The sequence below is a fragment of the Glandiceps talaboti genome, chromosome 10 (genome assembly GCF_964340395.1).
Source record: "Glandiceps talaboti chromosome 10, keGlaTala1.1, whole genome shotgun sequence".
Taxonomy (NCBI): Eukaryota; Metazoa; Hemichordata; class Enteropneusta; family Spengelidae; genus Glandiceps; species Glandiceps talaboti.
The window spans coordinates 16,251,474-16,272,445 of record NC_135558.1 but is presented as its reverse complement, the minus strand read 5'-3'; the positions used below and the strand labels follow the sequence as shown (position 1 = coordinate 16,272,445).

Here is a 20,972-nt window from a genome sequence, read left to right as displayed (position 1 = left end):
AAATGTTCATATAAATTGGTTCCCAAAATTATTTAAAACTCGTCTCCAGTCATGAAAGGGTTAAACAAGCGAGCGCCAAGACTGCAGCTAGGTAACCCTTTCCTGTACAGTATGTGCCAGAGATGTTTGACTATGTAATAATGTTCTTCTAATATATCTGTTTTCTTTATCATTTTCTTGTATTTTAGCAATCTGATGAAGGTCATATATTCCAGTATGGTGTCACTCAAGGAGACGGCAAATTCCGAATTCAGATGTCAAAATTCCTAACAGAAAAATACCAAGATGATGTTTCCAGGTATGTACAATACGTATGTAAAAGTAGGCCAGATTGTTAACACTATTGAACTGAGGTGCAGTAGTGTTATATTCACAAGGAAATGTCTCTGTGTGTATGTATGTATGTATGTGTGTGTACATGTACATGTGTGTGTGTATGTGTGTGGGTGTGTGTGTGTGTGTGTGTGTGTGTGTGTGTTTGTGTATTTAGCACTGTTGGTTAGACAAAAAAATATAGCAGTGTTTAATAATACTTTAAGATTTTTGTTGAGCCAGACGATATTTTGTTTCATATTGTATGGTTTTTAATCCTCTTTCTACCGGGAGATATTTGTTTGTATACAAAAAAAAAAGATTCAAGTTGGGAGAAACAAGATTAGGCCAAAAAAAAAATATCTGGTTCTGGTCAGGGTAAACTTTCTAGAGTGGTGCGATGACGCGAATTCTTTTCTTTCTTTTTTTTCCTATTTTTTTTTTTTTTTTTTTTTTTTTTTTGCAAATTGGTAAATACACATATTTTTGACACTTTACATACTCTGTTCTATCATATTTATCTCTTGAAAAACTTCCTTTTTCCTCGAAGCAGTTTAGGCTTTGTATTTAAGCAGTCTTGGCATGTAGGGTAGATTTCAGCTGCTTGTTCTCCTGATATCAGGAATAAATAAGGAACGGGACAGCAAAAATTATCAGGGGAAAAAAGGATCGACGCGAGGGTATTCAGGGCACGTGCGCGCTGACCAGAACCAGATTTATTTTTTTTTTGCCCTTAATTGTATGTACATACTTATATAATTACATGTTCTCTTTTTTTCTGTTAGTGAAGACCTAATGGTGACATGCGGTGCTTCACATGGTCTGTACATGATTGGAACACTGCTATTCAACAGAGGTGATATAGTGTTTGTGGAAGATCCAACATATTTTATTGCTTTAGATATGTTTAAAGAAATGGGGATGACAGTAGTGCCTGGTAAGACCTGTCAAGTGTTCTTGCTTTAGACATGATAGGAGCTTAGACTCTCTCACAGCCCTCGGAGCTTCGCTTTACAAAAATTAAAGCTAAACGAATTATTTTGTATGTCCTGATGCCAGCTATATCACCGTACTTGAATAATCTTGTACTGTGCGCCCTCATCGACCATGATAGAGATAACCATTCGTTGACGTGTGACTGCGACGCTCTGTGTGTTTTCCGGGCCCCGGGCTTTGAGAAAACATGGAGCGTCGCAGTCACATGTCAACGAACAGATATCTCTATGTGGTCGATGAGGGCACACAGTACAAGGTTATTCAAGTACTATCTTGGAGTACCTTTTGTAGATGGTATCGGTGTATACAAAATAATTCATTTTGCGTCAACTTTAGTAAAGTGAAGCTCCGAGGACTGTGAGAGAGTCTAGATAGGAGCTAAGTCAGTAAGGTACGCCATGACGGGGCACCCTCACACATTGGTCAGCCTCCCACCCAGAGAGGAGGCTGGTGAGGGCAGATTGACACAACGTATATTACAGTCTAGATAGGAGCGAGATCAATAGTTCAATGTAAGATAAAAAAAAATTATTTTGGTTATCCCCCCCCCCCCCACTTCTAACATAATCAGGCAAAATTGATAATTGTTTCATACAGCACAATTAATTTTAATTCAGTATGTCATAGTATGTAGTACTATAAATACAAAGCCAGTATTATTAAAGTAGTGAGAAAAATTCTCTTTTATTGACACCTCACTGTACATGTACAATGATTTTTAGTGATATGCATTTGCTATCACTGTAGCAAAAAGTCTTCCATTTCTCAATTTGATGATTTTTCTTGTCCTACTTTGAACTGTTGATCTTGCCCCTTATGACTGTGGAGAGCCAGCTTTGTTTATTTATTTATTTATTTACTTATCTGATATCTATTTTTACCAAAATGATGTCAACACCCAATAACACTGAGTCGTCTCACAACCAGGAGAAAAATACATTTGTCACACACACTGTTTTGCCCAGCTTAGATGACATTGGCTGTAATAAGATGGTTATACAACTGCAGATACCAGAGTATGGACAAACGAAACCTGTTATAACACTTGTCTCAGCATGCTGGAACAGCAGAGGCTAGTATTACACACCATGGTTTTAATAAGAACAGTTTTATGGCCTCTTCGGGGGAACTGGAAATTGTTAAAGTGGTCATAAAACTGTTCTTATCAAATGATGGAATGGAATGTACATGGTAATACAAGTTCCTGTACATGCTGTGCGAAGTGTTATTAATCCAATTCAGTTGTTTACTTTCGCTGTTTGTAACAGGTTCTGTTTGTCCACGGTTTGATGTTAACAGTTGTACCATGCATGAGCCAGGTTCAACAAAAAAATATGGAATATATACTCTGGTCATTCTGCAACATGCATCTATGTCATGATAACGCACGTCTACGTCATTGGTTCTGAACTTCTGCAGTGTTTGAAATATGAGTCAAAACACTCAAAATTGCCATTACTTTCCCCAATTTTTTTTTTATATCACTGGCTATGGTATAATTATATTATTCCCCAATATTTTTCTTCATTCATCTGGAGAATATTTGTGACCTAAGGGTTGACAAGGGCTCCTTACTGCAGTGTGCCCTCTAATGATAGCCTAATTTTGTTGTTGTGAGTCAAAATGAGAAGAACTGGGATTTCGTGTGAGTCACCACATAGTAAGAGATAGGGGAACATCAAATTTTGATGCGTCATTAGAAATTGTGTGCGTCAGTAGCACATCTAATTGGCTTAGAGGGCACACTGCTCCTTAGGGTCACACGTACTTTCCTTGGCTTAACGAAGAAAAATATTGGGGGAATGATATCTAATTATAACTCAACAGTTGTATCCATTTTCTTCTCTGTCCAGTTCCCAGTGCTGACAGCCTCAACATTGATGACCTTGACAAACTTTTGTCTGAATATCAACAAAAATCAAGTCGTGAGATTACCGACACAAAACCATACTGGGCAATGGTGTACCTCGTTCCAACTTTCAACAACCCTAGAGGATTTTGCCTTCCTGAAGGTAAGTGAATTGGAGAAACATATTCAAGACATACCTGTTAGATGGACGTGTACTACTACTGCTAAATGTTCCTGGAAAATGACAAAAGTTGGTCGAAAAAATTCCTGAGGGTTACTGACTCAAAAACTCCTGGAAATGTAATCGGATTTCAAATGATTTACATGAGGACAGACATATTGAATTTTGCAAGATATCAAATCTAACTCAGAAAATCTGCTATTACACTAAAATACAAAAATTGTACCTTCAGAGTCATTAGGTGTTACTTTGAAAGGAGGCTTCTTCATTTTAACCCAAAAATTTGTCAAGTTGTGGTGTTAGTAAATACACCTCATTCTAGTGGGTTATGCTCACTCAAAAGGAAATCTCCCTTAAAACATGCAAATGAACAACTACCTCATGTAGTGCACAGAATCACTCAAAACAGCCATTACACCCATGGCGATACTTCCATGATTGAAGTCCTTGGAGACAATTGCACAATGCCACACAAACTCACAAACAAATGTCATTTGTTGAGGGGGTAGCTAGGGCCTAGGGGTCTGGCGTCAATATAATTGCTGAACTAAATTTCCACTTTCTAACCAAATTTCGAAAATTTTAAGACCTTCAATAATGAAAGGTTCTGTATTTACGACTGGGATGTTGATAAGATAATTAAAATTTACCACAAATATGATAAACGGTGCGCGGTTTCCAGTTAGCATTTTAATGTGTGGACCATGTTTTTTACATTGTATCAATCAGAGTAGTGTGACCGCTACAATTTTCACCATGGTTTACACCATATATAAATGCGTCGATGCCACACTTGTGAACGTTCGTTTATAGAGGGAGGAAGTTTTGTCCTAAATGAAGGAAGTTCATTTGTTGAGCTTGTGTGATACTATGTGGTTGTCCCTAGGGAGGTTCTAGACTGCGAGCGAAGATATGATGGGCGCCCTCACTCATCCGTCAACCCAGTTAGGGCATCACAACACAATGTATCTTACATTCTAAGGTGCTGAGTGTGGAATCCTTTCTTGCAGTCTTGGTGATCTCACCGTATCATTTGTGCTTTTTTGTTGTGCTACATTACAGAAAAGTGTCGTAAAGTTATCCAACTAGCCAGAAAATACAACGTACTTGTGGTATGTGATGATGTCTACAATTTATTGTCGTATATACCCGGTGACAAGCCTGAAGACGTACCTCTACCTGCTCCTAAACGATTATTTGCATATGATGACAAATTGGATCCTGAGTACAAAGGCAATGTTATTTCAAATTGCACTTTTTCCAAGATCCTCGGACCAGGACTTCGGTGTGGCTGGGTGGAAGCACCAGTTAGATCTCTCAATGTTTTGAGATTTTCGTAAGAACAAGATTTTCGTGATTTCTATCTCACAAAATAATTCAAACTATCATTTGTCTTGAATCTTTTAGTTTAAATTGTCAAAAAAAAAAAGTACTGTGGAAACCAAGCTTTCAGCATACAATTGCAAAGACAGACACAAACTATTTTTGTCGGTCAATGTCGTAATTTTTACACAAGTGCAGGGTTACAGCATTGCCTTTGTGTGAATATAATCACCATATAAATCAAGATAGTGTAAACAATGAATGAAAGTAACCGAAAATGTATCTTACAAGATCAAGGAAGTCATCAGAAATGCCATGATCCTTCTGTGTGACCAATGTCCATTCAGTAATACCTTTATGGCACAACAATCATTTTAGTTTGTGCCTATCTCTGCTATCTGAAAGCTCTCAGTTCCGCCGTTGTATGTCCACAAAAACCCAATATACTGGTTTGTCTTAATTCAAAGAGGTGATCTCAGACAATACAAATCAAAAAGAATTCAATTTTCTGTGTATTATACCATGCATGAGTCAGGGTCAACCAAAAATATGGAATATATACTCTGGTTGTTCTACATCACATGTGTCTGTGTCACTGGTTTTTGCTGTGTTGAAGTATGGGTCAAAATGTTCAAAATTGTCATTACTTTCCCTGATTTTTCTTTGATATTACTGGCACTGGTATAATTATGTTATTGTGCGATATTTTTCTTCATTCAGCCGGAAAATATTCGTGACCTAAGGGGCCTTGTCACACTACTCATCTAACAACTCATTGTAAGAGAGGCCCTTTAGGTCACTACTATTTTCCGTTGCTGAACGAAGAAAAACTATTGGGGAATAACATCTAATTATATGTATATGTTCAAACAGTCATTTAGAGGATAATAGTTTTATTTCAGTATTTCTGCCAAAGACAAACAAAATCTTTGTGTATTTGTAAGGAGTTTATGCACACCAATGATGAGATTGCTATCATGAGGTATTAAAATTATGAGCCAATACCCATGCTTTGAACTTTGACCTCAACTTTTTGGTCACACCATGTGACCTGTTCTTGACCCGGCAATAAGTTGACCATGAGACAGCAACAACAAAAAATGCAGTCATTTGTAACAGCACACAATACACTTTTGTTATTTTAATTGTGAGCATACCTCAAGAATAATAGCCCCCCACAATGATAAATGGACAAATACAATGACAGAAATTTCAACCATTTATTTTCTCCCTTCCGCAGAGCACCCATGCATGATTCGTCATTCAAAATTGGCCACAAAGTCCATGAACAGAACATGGCATACTTTGAACATATCTATTTTGGTGCAAACACTTTTTACTGAGGGACGAATTTTTCACATTTTCACTAATTTTCGTTTGGCGGAAACAAATTTTTGGGTCAATACATTTCATAGCCACACTTTTGAAAGTTGATGTATCAGTTCACAACTTATTCAAGATAAATCTGCCTTCATTACTTGTAGTTGCAATTTGTGAATATATTTACCCTCTTATTTAATTTGGCACAAAAAATCATCCCCGCTAATTCAGCTAAAAATAGATCTACAGCCAAAATATATACATTTAACGTATGTTCAATTTTGAAATTTCTAACAAAATGGCTGACAAATCTTTTTTTTTTGTTTTTTTTTAGAGGTATAACAAGAAGTGGTGGAGGTTGGAATAATTACACTTCTGGTATCCTAGCTAGTGTCATAGAACTTGGTCTACTTTCTGAACATGTACTGAAACTACAAAAAAAATACAAGGTATTTAAACATTGATGATTCTCAGTGATTTTTCTGAAGTTGGGGAATCAGGTAATGAAAGGAAAAAAAATCATGTAAACACTGCAAAGATTTCCATACATTGTAGCATAACTTTTAGCGATGTTTATTCTTACTGTTAAAATTAAATCACAGCAAAACTACTTTCGCAATGCCTTCACTATTTTGATAATATTTATAACTTTTTGGTACAAATAGCTGCATGTTTATAACCAACTGCGATAATTTAAATATGTTTTGTTTTATTTGAAGCGACATCTAGATGCCATGTGTGATGTATTGACGAAGGAAATGCCACCAGAAGTGAAATTTACCAAACCTCAGGTTTGTACATACAAAGATTTACATATTAACAATTTGTAACACCTGTCCTGAGTGATTATTCACCTCAACATCTGTGTATATATTAAGCATTAACACAACAAATATAGTATAAATCAATGATAGCTCATCTGTGCAAGAGTTCAGTCTAAATTGATGGGTTTAACTTCGTATTGCACCAAAATTTACAATTAGCTCACCAAAGCTTTCGCGAGGTATCCACCATGGCTTCATCAGTGTTTTCTGAAGTCACGACGCATGTGTTACTTCAGACAATTGTCCTAAATTCTCGGAAGTTGGTAACGTCCCCCATCACAAAATTTTGAAAACTTTCATGCCTTCAATGATAGCAGGTTCTGTACTTACTATTGTGATGTTGATAAGTTGATTTAAAAAAATCTAGGTTTGCCAATTTTCATCATTTTACTTCAGAGACACTCCAAGATACACTACAGCATGCAGGAGAGTTGATAGATATGATTTCTGATTTTTCTGAAGCACAAGTGATGATCACACGATATCACACAAGCTCAATAAACAAACTTTGAGGAGGAGGTCTGACGTCAATGTGAATGTTGAATTTCGTTTTCAGACTTCTAAAAAAAAATTTGAAAACTTACGCCTTCAATGATAACAGGTTCTGTATTTACTATTGTGATGTTGATAAGTTGATTAAAAAATTTACTGCTAATGTGATAAACAGTACTGGATTTTCATTAATATTTTAATGTGTTCACTGTGTTTTTAAAGTGCATCAATTGTAGTGGTACGACTGTTCCAATTTTCATCATGGTTTTACGTAATATATAAACATGTTGATATGCACTTGTGAACATTCATTTAGGGGGAGGGGAGGGGAAGGGGGAGGGGTTTTGGACTAAACAAACAAAGTTCATTTATTTAGCTTGTGTGACATTGTGCAATCATCCCTAAGAAATGCAGCTAAGATAAACTCAATCTTACTCATGTTCCCCTTTGATGTAATTTATAATTTTTTGTCTCTGTACACAGGGTGGTTACTTTATTTGGGTTGTATTACCAGAGTCAGTTAGTGTGACAGAACTTCGAGAATATTGTTTGAAAGAATACAAAGTGACCTTTGCGCCTGGTCCAAGGTAAGTACTCTTATGTCATATATCTATGAAAATCCTCTTTCTCCCTTAGGGGGTATTTGTTTGTACACAACTAAGTACAAGTTGGGAGAAAAAAGAATATTTTAAGTTCAAAGGTCAACTATCTAATGAAAGTGATATGCAATGTTGTTCTCCCATCAGCACCCAGCTGTCATACTGTATTGTACCCACCTACTGTGATTTATTACTTGTAGTAATAGGGAAGTTGCAAACCCGCCATGTTGAATGTTGCATCATGGTAAACGGGATAATAAATACTAATCAATTAGCATTGTAAACAATAATATTACATTGTTTGTAACCACGAATGACCAGTTACCCTGACCATTATAGGAGGTTTATTTTATCAGTAGCGCCAGATTAGGTATTATGATAACCACAGATAATCCCATACTCCTTTGCATCTGAGCATGCTCAGTTTGGATTGCAAGTTCCCTATTGGTCACATGTTACTTATCTAAGGTTTTGTTGATGTTACTTAGTTGAGTATAGCTCTTATCACACATGTGATCATTTGAAAGTGAACACAATTATAATTTCAGCTGTACATGTATGTAGAACGATAACATAACTTAGCAGAGTCCCACTTATCTGGTAATCACATCATTGCTGAAGTTGTCACAATTTAAGTTGACTTTTCTCAATAGTACATAATTTTTACTTTTATGGATGAATATTAGTCTGGTTCCAAACAGGACAGTGTATTACGTATTAAAAACTTCATTCCACTTTTCCAGTCTAGTCAAGGTCCCAACGAAAGGTGTCAAGTGTGTTTGAACGTCATGGTGAGCAAAGAACAAATGGCGTATGTCAGTAGTAATCCATCACAAATTGACAGGCTGTTGTCATCGCTCATTAATACATTTGATACAACTGTTTTGACCATGTTTTGACTATCGCGGGAATTTAGCATGTAATAATGATATGCAAATGTCCAACTCCTCCTCAAGTCTGTTTAAACTAAGATCACATGGAGATGCGAGGACGTCATCATGTTTATATGAACCCTGTCGGAAGGAGCACAGAATTATGTGGAAATGTTAGCTACCTTGACTAGATTGGAAAAGTGTAATGAAGTTTTTAGTATGTAATACTCTGTCCTGTTTGGAACTAGACTAGTTGAATATATGATAATATTACATTATGAATACAAGCATACAAGTACCACACACATGGGTTGTACTGCCATATATCAAGCATACAAGTACCACCCACATGGGTTGTTCTGCCATATATCAATCATGGAAGTACCACCCACATGGGTTGTACTGCCATATATCAAGCATGGAAGGACCACCCACATGGGTTGTACTGCCATATATCAAGCATGGAAGTACCACCCACATGGGTTGTTCTGCCATATATCAATCATGGAAGTACCACCCACATGGGTTGTACTGCCATATATCAAGCATGGAAGGACCACCCACATGGGTTGTACTGCCATATATCAAGTATGGAAGTACCACCCACATGGGTTGTACCAGAGGAGGCCGGAAGGGTCTCACGTGACACCCATGTGACCGTTTCAAGGAAATGATTTAGATTGTTTGTCAGTATACATATTAGGGTTGACACCTCAGAAAGTACATTTCTCACTGAAATCACTATCTACATGTATCATAACTATTGTGTATATCTTGTTATATTTCAGCTTTTCCATCAAAGGTAACTTCCAGAACTGCATGCGTTTAGCATTCACGTACAACGAAGAGGAGGATTTAGTTTGTGGCCTCAAGAAAGTGTGTACAGCAACTCAGAAATTTTGCAAGGAAGCAGCACAGAAAACATAAAGGAGAAACCGTTGTGACTTTACCCAGGTTTGGTTAATATCCTTCCAAACCTTCAAATATACTGTATGATGTTGCCGATTTAAGAGCCTTTTTTGGATAAAAAAAATGGGGGGGGGGGGGGACTTGAGATAATTGTACTCAGTCCAATAAGGTGATAGATCGCTGATGTTTCGGGATTAACCCTTCTATGAGCTAAAGCCTACCTCTACTGTAAGTGTAGGAAATCTATGATGTTAGGAGTAGAATGGAATACAGAAGAAAAGAATGATATTGCAGTTAGAATCACTTCAAAAATGGCACAGAACCTCCTAGATGATGGGGAATGAATTGTTTTTGTATCCTGTTCTGATGTTCTAAATTGGAATATGATTTCTTCTTCTGCCTTAGAAGATCTTCATCTCCAGAAACCTTACAAACACTTGAAATACTATGGCCATTGTTATTGAAATGTAAAACAACTGGACACCGTCTGCTTCCTTGCTGTGTTATGTTCACCATAAAAAGTGGTGGTGGGGGGGGGGGGGGGGGGGGTTACATTGTGTCCAGAAATAGAACAACATACAAAACATGCAAACACTTGTGCAGAATGCCATTGGCACTATTTTGTTGACGAAGCCTTTACAATTTTGCATTCCAATTCTGTTAGTCGCGTTATTGCGTAAAACCTGACCACTGCCGTTTTGAGTCAAAACATACAACAGTTTAAGGGGAAGGCCAGATTTATTTAGGGTTGTATAATATCCTTGACTGGCAGAGTTTATCAAGTGACATGTTGCAGAACAACCTGTCCCCTGTAATTCCCATGTCTCCATTTACTACTCTGGCAATCAAGGTCTCCGCTTACTAAGATAGAAACAAGCTAAAACTATTAATTGCTCAACATGATAGATTACACAAGTGGATGATAGCGGTGCCTCTGTTCATGTGAATCTGTAATCACATAGCATAAATATTCAAAGTCCCCTGTAAAATATACTATACAAGAACACGGAAGTCATGAAAAATGTCACCCTGCTGTGAGTACAATGAAACCAACTGTCCATTCAATAGCTTATATCACCATGTTGTCTGTTGATCTTAAAAGTGAAAACATACACAAAATTGCACAATTTACATCTCGTTTTCACTTACTGGGAAATACTGATTTTTGTAATGCAACTCTTTCATATGGCTACAGGACTTCATGTATATATAGGGGTTCATTTGCATTATAGATTTTGTATCAATACTAAGTGCTTAAAGAGAGAAATAATGAAAAGTAAAATGCGAGTACCTTTCTGTGTTTTCATCATTTCCATATCAAGTACCATATACTCTGCAATTAGCCAGAACACATTGGCGGGTACATTTTGGACGGTGCCATAAAGCGGTGTGTGGTTTACGATGTTGTTCAAGTACGTATTACGATATAACTTTTGATATGAAGAATTTAAAAAACTTCATTTATATAATTATATCTTTTTATACCAAATAAAGAAATAGGCAGGTATGTGATTTTATTCATTTTACTTAGATTCCCACAAAGGTCCTCCGTGTAGGTCAGAAATTTTATGTCGAAGAAAAAGAATTCAATTTGAAGGGGAACTCCACTCCAGAAAATAAAGGTATTTTCAGAAACTTTGGATTCTAAAGAGTCAATTTCATGATTTCATGTCACATGAATTTTGCCTGATTGCCAAAATATACCAATTTGAAACTCAAGCTGTGATGCACTGTTGCCTTGTTCAAATGCTTTGCAATTATTACCTGACACGGATCAGAACAGCACAACGACCCTTTTATTCTTTCTCAACTCCCCAGGGAGCATACAATCCATTGCAGCCATTTAAGCGCATAGGATTAAAGCCTTCACATTGCAACCTACATCCTATCAGGCCCATAATTATACAGCTGGGTTGACTGAGGCACAGTTGTGGTTCATATCTTGCCCAAGGACTTTAGCCACTCAGAAACAAACAGCAGGCAGCGACAGGACTCGAACCTACAACCTGTAGATTCCAAGTCGGTCACGCTAACCATTCACCCATCATGACTCTGCAAAACCACAAATTTATGAAAATACCCTTATTTCCTGGAGTGGTGTTCCCCATTAATCACTTTGGGAACTGAGCTCTTGTTTTTGACATCATACAGTTCCTAAAGTTCTGACCTCTCTAGGCAGTGTGCATCCTTTGAACTTGGACTGATCTCCATGAATTCAACAAACTCAAAGAGAATTTGGTGTGAAAACTTGTTTTTTGAACTGGATATAGCATATTGTGTGGGTGCTTGATTACATAACCAGAGTTGAAGAGTCACTGGCAGGACAGGTGTGAGTTATAAAATGTTGATAAATTATATAGAAGTCAATAGTTCTCATTGTAAATTAACTTGATTTTTGGTGTGTGTTATTTTTGATATATCAGTAAAACAACTTCTGTAAATAAATTATGGGGTTTTTGAACCAAATGACAATAAACTAATACATAACTAAATCTTCAGGTTCATTATGTTGTTCTAATACTTTTACAGCAATTCGCTGATGTTGTACACAGTTTGTAAGATTCTCACAGCAGGCAAACGTTCAAAATCCTACTAACAAGTTACACTTGGGCGTTCACTGCAGTACAATTCGTTAGGAAATGCTCGGCGAGAGAGGAGATGATAATTAAAATTCTAACCCCACATGACTTAACCCTAGCTAATGTATGGATTGAGGTCACATGCATAAATTATTATACCAAACTTACACAGTCGAAAGACTATAATGATGCAACTGCCAATGAAATTACTAACACTTATGCTACTTCCCGGAGCTGCTTTTAAATTATGTGGTTTATTGATAGGGAACTTGCAAACCCGCCATGTTGAATGTTGCATCATGGGAAATGTGATAATAAATACTAATCAATAAGCATTGTAAACAAAAATGTTCCATTGCTTGCAACCACAAATAATCAATTCATAGTTACCCTTGAGCATTGCGGGAGGTTTATTTTATGGGTAGCTGCAGATTAGATATTGCGATAACCACAGATAATCCCATCGTCCTTTGCATCTGAGCATGCTCAGTCTGGATTGCAAGTTCCCTGTTGTGAAGAGTAAGTAGGGTTATATAAAGACAAGTATGTTCTAAATTGATACAACACTTTTAGGAATGAGTCCAACATCATCCGACATCCACAGCAACCCCCTGAAGGTTTCATGGTAGTGTTGTCAGTATGGATTGCAAATCAACGATCGATAAAGAGGATAAAATGTACGCCTCAGCGAGACATCGATAGGTGAAATGAATATGATGCAAATATGCATAGCAACAAGACCACGTCCATAGTAACAGTCAAATACAGTTGTGCTACAATGCCACTGGCGCTATTTTGTTGATAAAGCCTTTACAATTTTGCATTCCAATTCTGTTAGTCGCGTTATTGCGTAAAACCTGACCACTGCCATTTTGAGTCAAAACATACAAACAGTATTAGTTTCTAGCATTTGTCTTTGTAAAAGAGAGAGAGAGAGAGAGAGAGAGAGAGAGAGATCTACTAGAGAGAGAGAGAGAGAGAGAGACATACAGACAGACAGACTTGCGTATAGTATAGTAGACTTTCATGCTCATACGTGCATGCATACACCGTTTCTTTATCTAGATGTACACATACACTAAATCGATGCACGTGTACACATACAAATACAGTACATTCAAACTAACACATATACAATAAACACGTTCAAAAGAAATCGTTTCACATGATGATTTCAGACTTTTATTGACTAAATAAAGACACCTTGTCCATTCTTCTCCTCTTATCTAAATTAAAACACCTCTAATCTTATAATTAGCATGGATCAGTTACCGCGAAAATTTGCTTTATGTCTAATCTTCTGGGAGATTATCACACCGGACAAACAGTCAATCATGCACACACATTAGTAGGAAGTAGTATACTAGCTGATGCATAAACGAGTGTGATAATCTCCCAGAAGATAATCGGTCAATCGACTACATGCTCGCTGAACCCTGTGGTGTAAGTACAGTCTTTGCACATCGCGTATTCTGCGTATTAAATATTTACTGTCAATTTAGCGCTCAGACCACAATAGACAAGCATGCAGAAGACAATCGATCGTTTGACTTTCACTGTATTTCCATGACGACTCGACTGTTATATCACAGGGAGCTCAGGCTGTTAGTTTTATTTACAAAAACAAGTAAACAAACACAAATAAATAAATAAACAAATAAGTAAACAAGCAAACAAACGTAACAAATAAACCGATAAATATATTAATAAACAACAACAAACAAACACTACCCCAAAATAGTCACCAATGGAGAGACCCTATCCTATAGGATGTCCATTCCCTTCATTATTCTCGTCATTAAACTATACTACCAATCTATTTCTTATCTTATTTTTTAACGTATTCCCAGACAGACAGACAGATAGATAGATAGATAGATAGATAGATAGATAGATAGATAGATAGATAGATAGATAGATAGATAGATAGATAGATAGATAGATAAAAGCATAACGTAACCTTCCCGAAGGTAAAAAGGTAAGGGTGTAAAGCCCCACATGTTACGTCACATCAGGATATTGTGATCATGAAAACGGAAACCAAGTCAAGCTCTGCGGACAATGATAACATCTCTGGTGTTATCAACAAACACTTTACCATCTCTCTTTTCAACCATTGGGGGACTTAACAATAACTGAAACACACTATCGTATGTCTCTTTAGGAACAGTTTTCCTAAAATTGAGAGTGTGTGTTATTAAATCTAGGATGTCATTTCCCTCGTCCGAATCCTGCTGTAGGCACTTTGTGATATCCACCACTGCCTTTACTTCTTCTAGGGTAACCTCAGCTCCGATTTCTTCGAATACTGTAACTATGTCGCTAGTGTGTACGCTTTTATGCCTATACAATAGCTCAGGGAACTTCAGCCGTAGGTTGTCAAAGACGCTCGAATCTAGTGACAGTTAAAAGATTGAGACGTTATTATACATTATGCATTATTATGCTCCTCAGAACTAAATGATTCAACTTTCCCGTTACCTTGCCTAAGAAAATTTTTGGCGCATTCTCAGTTAAAATGAAGGGAAAAAATCAGGGATTACTGAGAGTAAATATTTTTTGAAATAGTGGCCAACACAACATGATATGTTTTATATTTCCTTGAAAACACGATGAACGAATAATAAGCACAGTTTAAAGTGAGCCGACACTTTTGCAAAAACAGTGGTCTAAAATAAAAAATATAGGCTAAAATCATTCCATTTCCAAAAAAATTATCACTTTCACTCACTATTGTAAGCACAGTGCAGTCGTCTGCCAATACCGGAGGTGACGTCATAACCTAGCCGCCCTCGCATTCACTCTGTATAGTCATGGCTGTGTCAAATGTAGGAAATACGCTCTTTATAATGCTGATTATTTATAAAGACACAGACTTCACCTTACCTGCGCTGTTAACATTGAACATAGTCCCAGATTTTGACAATAAATTGTACAAATATTTCATCGGGGGAGCCATTTCATCTAAGTACGCCATAACACCAACTAGAAGTATGCAATGGAAACGTTCACCGTTTGTACCATTCTTCATTTGTTCTTCGATCGACACCGTCTTCCACTCAAATTCTATGTCGTCTAGAGCGGGCTGGTCTTTAACTCTCTCCTTGAAATCTTCAATCAGACCAGACGAAGGCTCCCAAATAGTCGCCCGTATTTTTGGATATGTCTTCTTGAGCTCAATCAAAACGTTAATGTCGGCCTCACCTGGAATAAAGAAAAAAAAATGACCATGTTGATAATTGAAGCTGAAATGTTAAGGCAGCTAGACTGACAGAGTCGTTGATGTTGGCACTTTTGTTAATAACCATAATCTAAGCCTACAGTCCAGTCGTGATTTTTATTCTCACATTTCCCCTACCACAGCTGACTTTTCGCTAGCTAGTGAACATTTATTTAGCCCTAACCTGGTAACCCTATGAGACGAGATCAAAAGTTCAATGTAGGATAAAACACTCAATTCCTTTATTTAGGCCTCAAACCCCAACCTCACCCCCCCCCCCTTCTAACGAAAATGGTGAAAATTGAAAATTGTTTCAGACAACACAATAATCAATTTCAAATCAGTATGTAGTAATATGTAGTGCTATGAATGGCTCGATTACTGCAATGGCCATGCCTATTGTATGGAATTTCATAATACCAGATAGATCGTCTGCAGTCATTTCTGAATGCTGCAGCCCGTCTCATCAGTGGTACCAGACACCTGCTACTCATTCACAAACCCAGGGTGCAAGTGGCATTACAGACCATCCCCGTTACCTGCAAGTCCACCCCGGAAACAGCTTCCACCACCGCCATTACCTACTTCTCCAGAACGAAGGACACAAACACTGATTGCTAATCAGACAATAAACACATTCATGTTTCGTTCAATGCCTCATTTGTCAATACTCGAAGAGACTGCGTTGAGGTGCGGTCGCCATTTTTTTCGTGTTTACTGTGTTTTGAAAACATATTTGACCACCATGTCTAAAGTTTTAGGTGTTGTTGTTAATAAAATTTTAATACTATTGTGACATATCTGAGTGTGTGATTCCTATAATGAGCGGAGTCTAAACATTTATATTTCTGAGCTTTGAAATCTTTCCACGCGGCATCAAACCAAAAAGGCTGCTGCTGTGATTTCCTATTCAATATACATGTAACAAGTTTCAACAAGCCACGGTGCACAGCAGCAGATTTACAAATTAATTTGCATAATTAATGAATTTTGTTAATTAGGCTATATCTGAAGTATAAAGCTTTTTACCTCCCGTAAGGGGAGGTATTGAAATGGTGATGTGTGTCGGTCTGTCTGTGTCTTTGTCTGTGTATGTGCCTGTATGTCTGTCTATCTGTCCGTCCATCTGTGCGTCTTTCTGTCTGTGTCGTCATTTTCTTAACAACGGCTGTCTCAGTCATAATGAAATTTGCTACACATCTTCCATATGCTAATGGCAAGAACTGATTAGACTTTGGTAAACATCCAATGAACATTAATTAGCTTTTTGCATAATTAATTGTTTTGAGTAATTAGGCTATATCTTTGGAAGGCATACTTCAAGTTTAATATAATTTTGTTCATATGTTAACCATAACAAAACGCATATGTCCTATAAGGTTTGTTGATGTAGATTACAGTTTTAATGAATAATTTGCATAATTAATGACATTCGGTAATTAAGCACTATATCTGTGGAATGCACGTTTCAATTCCATATAATTTGGTACATATATTAACCATGACAGGACGCGCATCCTCTAAAGCCTCTAAATCCTCTGAAGTGCATGTGTCATTTAACGCTTGATGTTGTAACTTATAATCTATATGGTTAATTTGCATAATCAATGTTTTTTAATAATTAGGCAATATGTTAACTATACAAGCTTCAAATTTCGTTTCATATAATTGATTTTCCAAATAAGTGGTACATCATGTGTAATAGCTATAGTTTAGAATTTTGCATTCCAATAATGTGTGTAGGCCCAAAGATATATGGTTTTGCCCTTGGAGGCATTCAGTTTATATTAAATCTGGTTTATGTTGGCACGGGGTTGGAAGTCATCTACAGTTTGGTTCGTGTTTGAGGTTTCAAAAACATCCATGTAGTGACCTGGATTGTGAATTTAAGGCATAGGACGTGGTATTCTGTATATACATGGAGATACCCAGTCTGTATTTGAACAGTAACTACATTTTGTGAATTATTCTATGTAAATGTATCCCTAATGAATTCCATGTACAGTTCACCAATGTGATAATGATTTTCAATGAATTTACTTATTTTCTGCATGTACGTACTACCAGGTATATGTTTCCTTTTCACATCAGATTGTGAAGACAGGAAACCATTCACATTTTGACGATTAAAGAAAAACATACATACATTTTTATGTATTTTGTGTATGTATAGTGTGCGTGTGTAAGTCTATGGGGGAGGGGCATGGAAAAAATCAAGAACTTGCAGGGCGCATCAATTTTTCCCACGCTTTTGTAGGGGGCCATGAAAAACATACACAAGGAAAAAAGGGAAATCCTCTGGGGTCCCCCTGGAAGTAAAATCTGGACACTCCCTGGTCTAATAATCTTATTGATATCGAGAAAATGGGAGGAAGGTGATTTAGATTCGGTACGAAAAATTAACACATTTGTCAAAGAATGAAGTCGACACTAATACATAATCGACAACACTTGCACCAGTGCAGTACTTGCAATGCAAGTGACCCCTGGACAGATGGTTCATGGATCTATTTTATAATAGATGAATGATATGTTCCAACTCTACTATTTAACATATATCAGTTAAATTCAATGAATGACAGAGTGAAAGGAGAGAGCGACAAAAGGAATTTACAATTGTGTCTTTTGATAAATTAGCATTTATGTTCCAACATGAAACCACTTGGTAATTTTAAAACATCTTATGGCCAGAGGGCTTTACAATAGAGGCATTCAGTTTGTATCTGGTTGATGTTGGGTGTGTCCATAGACCCTCCACCAGGGTCTATGGTGTGTCACTAGTAGATATCATTGACAGCTGTTCAACCATTCCCTTTACAAGCTGTCTTTTGTTGTTTTGTGTATTTTTTTGTTTGTTGTGCTGCTAGCCTAATATGTATGGTCTTTTTGTCCTCTTTATAGTCTATTTTGTTATTTTTAACGTCGTACGTATACCACAGCCTTTTTACAGCACCGTTCACGACGCACTGCCAATAGGTTAATCGCAGTGTCACGGATCCGAAATAGATACCAGCTCTGGTTTGCGAGAATGGTTACTTTACGTTTTTGTTATTGTGTAATTTGGACTTGCCTGTGATGAATACAAATAAGTATATAGACAGGGGCACGCATTATCAACAGAGCAACAGAAATACCAGTTATTTTAAGGCGCCTCCAGTATTTACAGGGGAGGGCTGGAGGAATCGGGTGGGATGGGTCACATTTTACAAACCTAGGCCTGTTTTTGGGGAGGGTCATATTTTGCATTATAATGTTTGGGGGAGAGTCACATTTTCCAATCAGTAGTTTTGTGACCAAATTGAAGATTCAATTATTGACAATTTGTTTTGTGTTTTTTGAGATGTAAAAGTGAGATGAGCACCCAACACCCACTCTAGGCTGTCGCGTACATGGAATATAGTTACTCGTAGGCAGTAAAATGCTGTGAAATGCCGTGAAGTCCGGTGTTGGGTAGTCATACGAATGAAATCATGACCAAATAGGAATGAAATCGTGACCAAATAAGAATGAAATCATGACCAAATAATAATGGAATAAGAATGAAATCATGACCAAATAAGAATGGAATAAGAATGAAGTCATGACCAAATAAGAATGAAATTATTATTTTATTAGTTCATCATTACTCGGGGGTTCTTGGTACTCACTAAAATCACAGGCACTCCAATCAATCTGTATGATTTGGGGGAAAAATGTATACATTTTTTTAATCATACACATTGACTCAAGTGCCTGTGACTAAAATCACACTTCAGACCCAGATTTCGCGCTAGCGCTCGCCACAGTCGCAAAATGCGAATAAAATTCCTAATTGGCGGAAAAAAATGATATAAAACGTTGTCGCCACGGTGGCGATTGTATAATTTGCTGCTGTCAATGGAAGTTTTCGGAGCCTCGTCCGCTCTATTTGCGATCGTATCATTCCACGGTCATTCCAGCGGTCACCTTTTTATAATGCGTTCCCTGGAACGTGTCCTCGCCAAAATTAGCGTCAAAATCCCAGTACGGTACGTCTTTTCCAAATTTGATACATGTGCAGATGTACACGTACGAAATACATTACAAATGTTTATAAATTGCATACACACTGGACATGTCATTCTTCCGCACATTGTATACACGTACATACACTGTGACACAGCTTGTACTTCCAAAATGTCACAATAACATTTATATGCAACAATATTGTACACAGTGATTTATTGTTATCTTTCTGGGCCTTTCGATTTTCCATGGTAATCACTTTCTGGAAATATATGCGCCCCGGCCCTTCTCGGAGTCTGTACAACGATACAGAGTACAGTGCTATGGACACAGCACTGCAGTACTTACACAAACTATGTTCCAACTTCCATGACATGAATGACAGCGTTTGTAGAATAGACCCTCCACCCAACACTTTTGGGTGGAGGGTCTATGATTATAGACGGTGTATTGACACACGTAAACACAGATCTGGTATAGCCCGACGAGATATATGAACAACAAAACGTAGAACGTCGGATGTCATCCGGCAAATCTGGAGGACATCAGGAATACGTACCTGATCCGCTGCCAACTCCGAGGTATCTGAATATGTCAACGTCTTCTCCACTTGAAGTGACACCATTTATTATTTTCTGTGGAACTGAGGTGGAACAAATCTCGTACACTTTCGTTGCCCTGTCCGTGTTTCTGAGATAGGCATCCAGGCAGCGTTGGTAATCGCTAGGAGAGAACATTAGCGGTGTTACTTTCGTCTGGGACCCCATGTCAATATTAGCAGACGTATTGGATTGGATGGCCGTACAAACCTGTAGGTGTCGGGGTTCAGTAAAAGTGGTGATCAGATCATCCCATACAATACACCAACCGGCCACAGCAACCGTTTGTAATTATGTATGTAAAATGTGTTGTACTTGTCAACTACTGGTTGGCTGGCAGCTCATAGCCGGTGTCGTGTGCCAAAATTTCCACTGCGCCAAAGTTTCCGGTTCTATGATATGCGCATGCGTAGAAATTCGTCGGAAATTCTGTCGCACGTAACAATGCGAAATTGTTTCCAATGCGACAAAATTTCTGGTCATTACTTTTACTCAAAGAACCATGCGAGCTAGTAATAAAAGGCAACTATATAGAAAATGGTATGACACTTTGAAACTTGCGACAAACTTTCGTCAGACCGTATACACTCATTTATATCATAGCCCATGACATTTATTATATAGTGATTGGTACATTTTAAAGTTGATCTGAATTTGAATTTGACACCTTTTATATCCATTGCGACAAACTTTCCGACCGTCAGATTTACATTAGCTCATAGCCCACGACATTTATTCTATGAGCTAACCCACAACTACAGAGATGAATTAAACATGCAGGACCGACCTAGCATCGACTGTTGAGAACTAAATTGTCCAATCACAATGGGGGAGATTCGGAAATGTATTGACATACTTAAAAACAAAAAAGCGTCCCAGGCCAGGGCAAGATGAAATCCCTACAGAATTTTGG

At 37.4% G+C, this 20,972-nt stretch overlaps 2 protein-coding genes across 3 annotated transcripts in view; one reads left to right on the top strand and one right to left on the bottom strand.

Moving 5' to 3' along the window:
* Nucleotides 1–9,823, top strand: part of LOC144441198 (uncharacterized) — a 44,356-nt gene extending 34,533 nt beyond the window's left edge. For both annotated transcript variants that reach the window (XM_078130750.1, XM_078130749.1), the window contains exons 2-9: nt 189–298; nt 1,098–1,249; nt 3,162–3,320; nt 4,401–4,674; nt 6,316–6,430; nt 6,701–6,772; nt 7,781–7,884; nt 9,557–9,823. In XM_078130750.1, the coding sequence (XP_077986876.1) occupies nt 189–298; nt 1,098–1,249; nt 3,162–3,320; nt 4,401–4,674; nt 6,316–6,430; nt 6,701–6,772; nt 7,781–7,884; nt 9,557–9,695 (1,125 nt within the window). In that variant the 3' untranslated portion in view covers nt 9,696–9,823. The remainder of the gene's footprint in view (nt 1–188; nt 299–1,097; nt 1,250–3,161; nt 3,321–4,400; nt 4,675–6,315; nt 6,431–6,700; nt 6,773–7,780; nt 7,885–9,556) is intronic.
* A 3,646-nt stretch (nt 9,824–13,469) lies between these two features.
* Nucleotides 13,470–20,276, bottom strand: LOC144440916 (histamine N-methyltransferase A-like). The gene is made up of 3 exons (XM_078130375.1): nt 20,020–20,276; nt 15,143–15,460; nt 13,470–14,651 (listed from the first exon to the last, which is right to left on the bottom strand). The coding sequence occupies exons 1-3, from the start codon at nt 20,225–20,227 to the stop codon at nt 14,302–14,304; spliced, it is 876 nt and encodes a 291-aa protein (XP_077986501.1). The 5' UTR covers nt 20,228–20,276; the 3' UTR covers nt 13,470–14,301.
* Between the last annotated feature and the right edge of the window lie 696 nt (nt 20,277–20,972).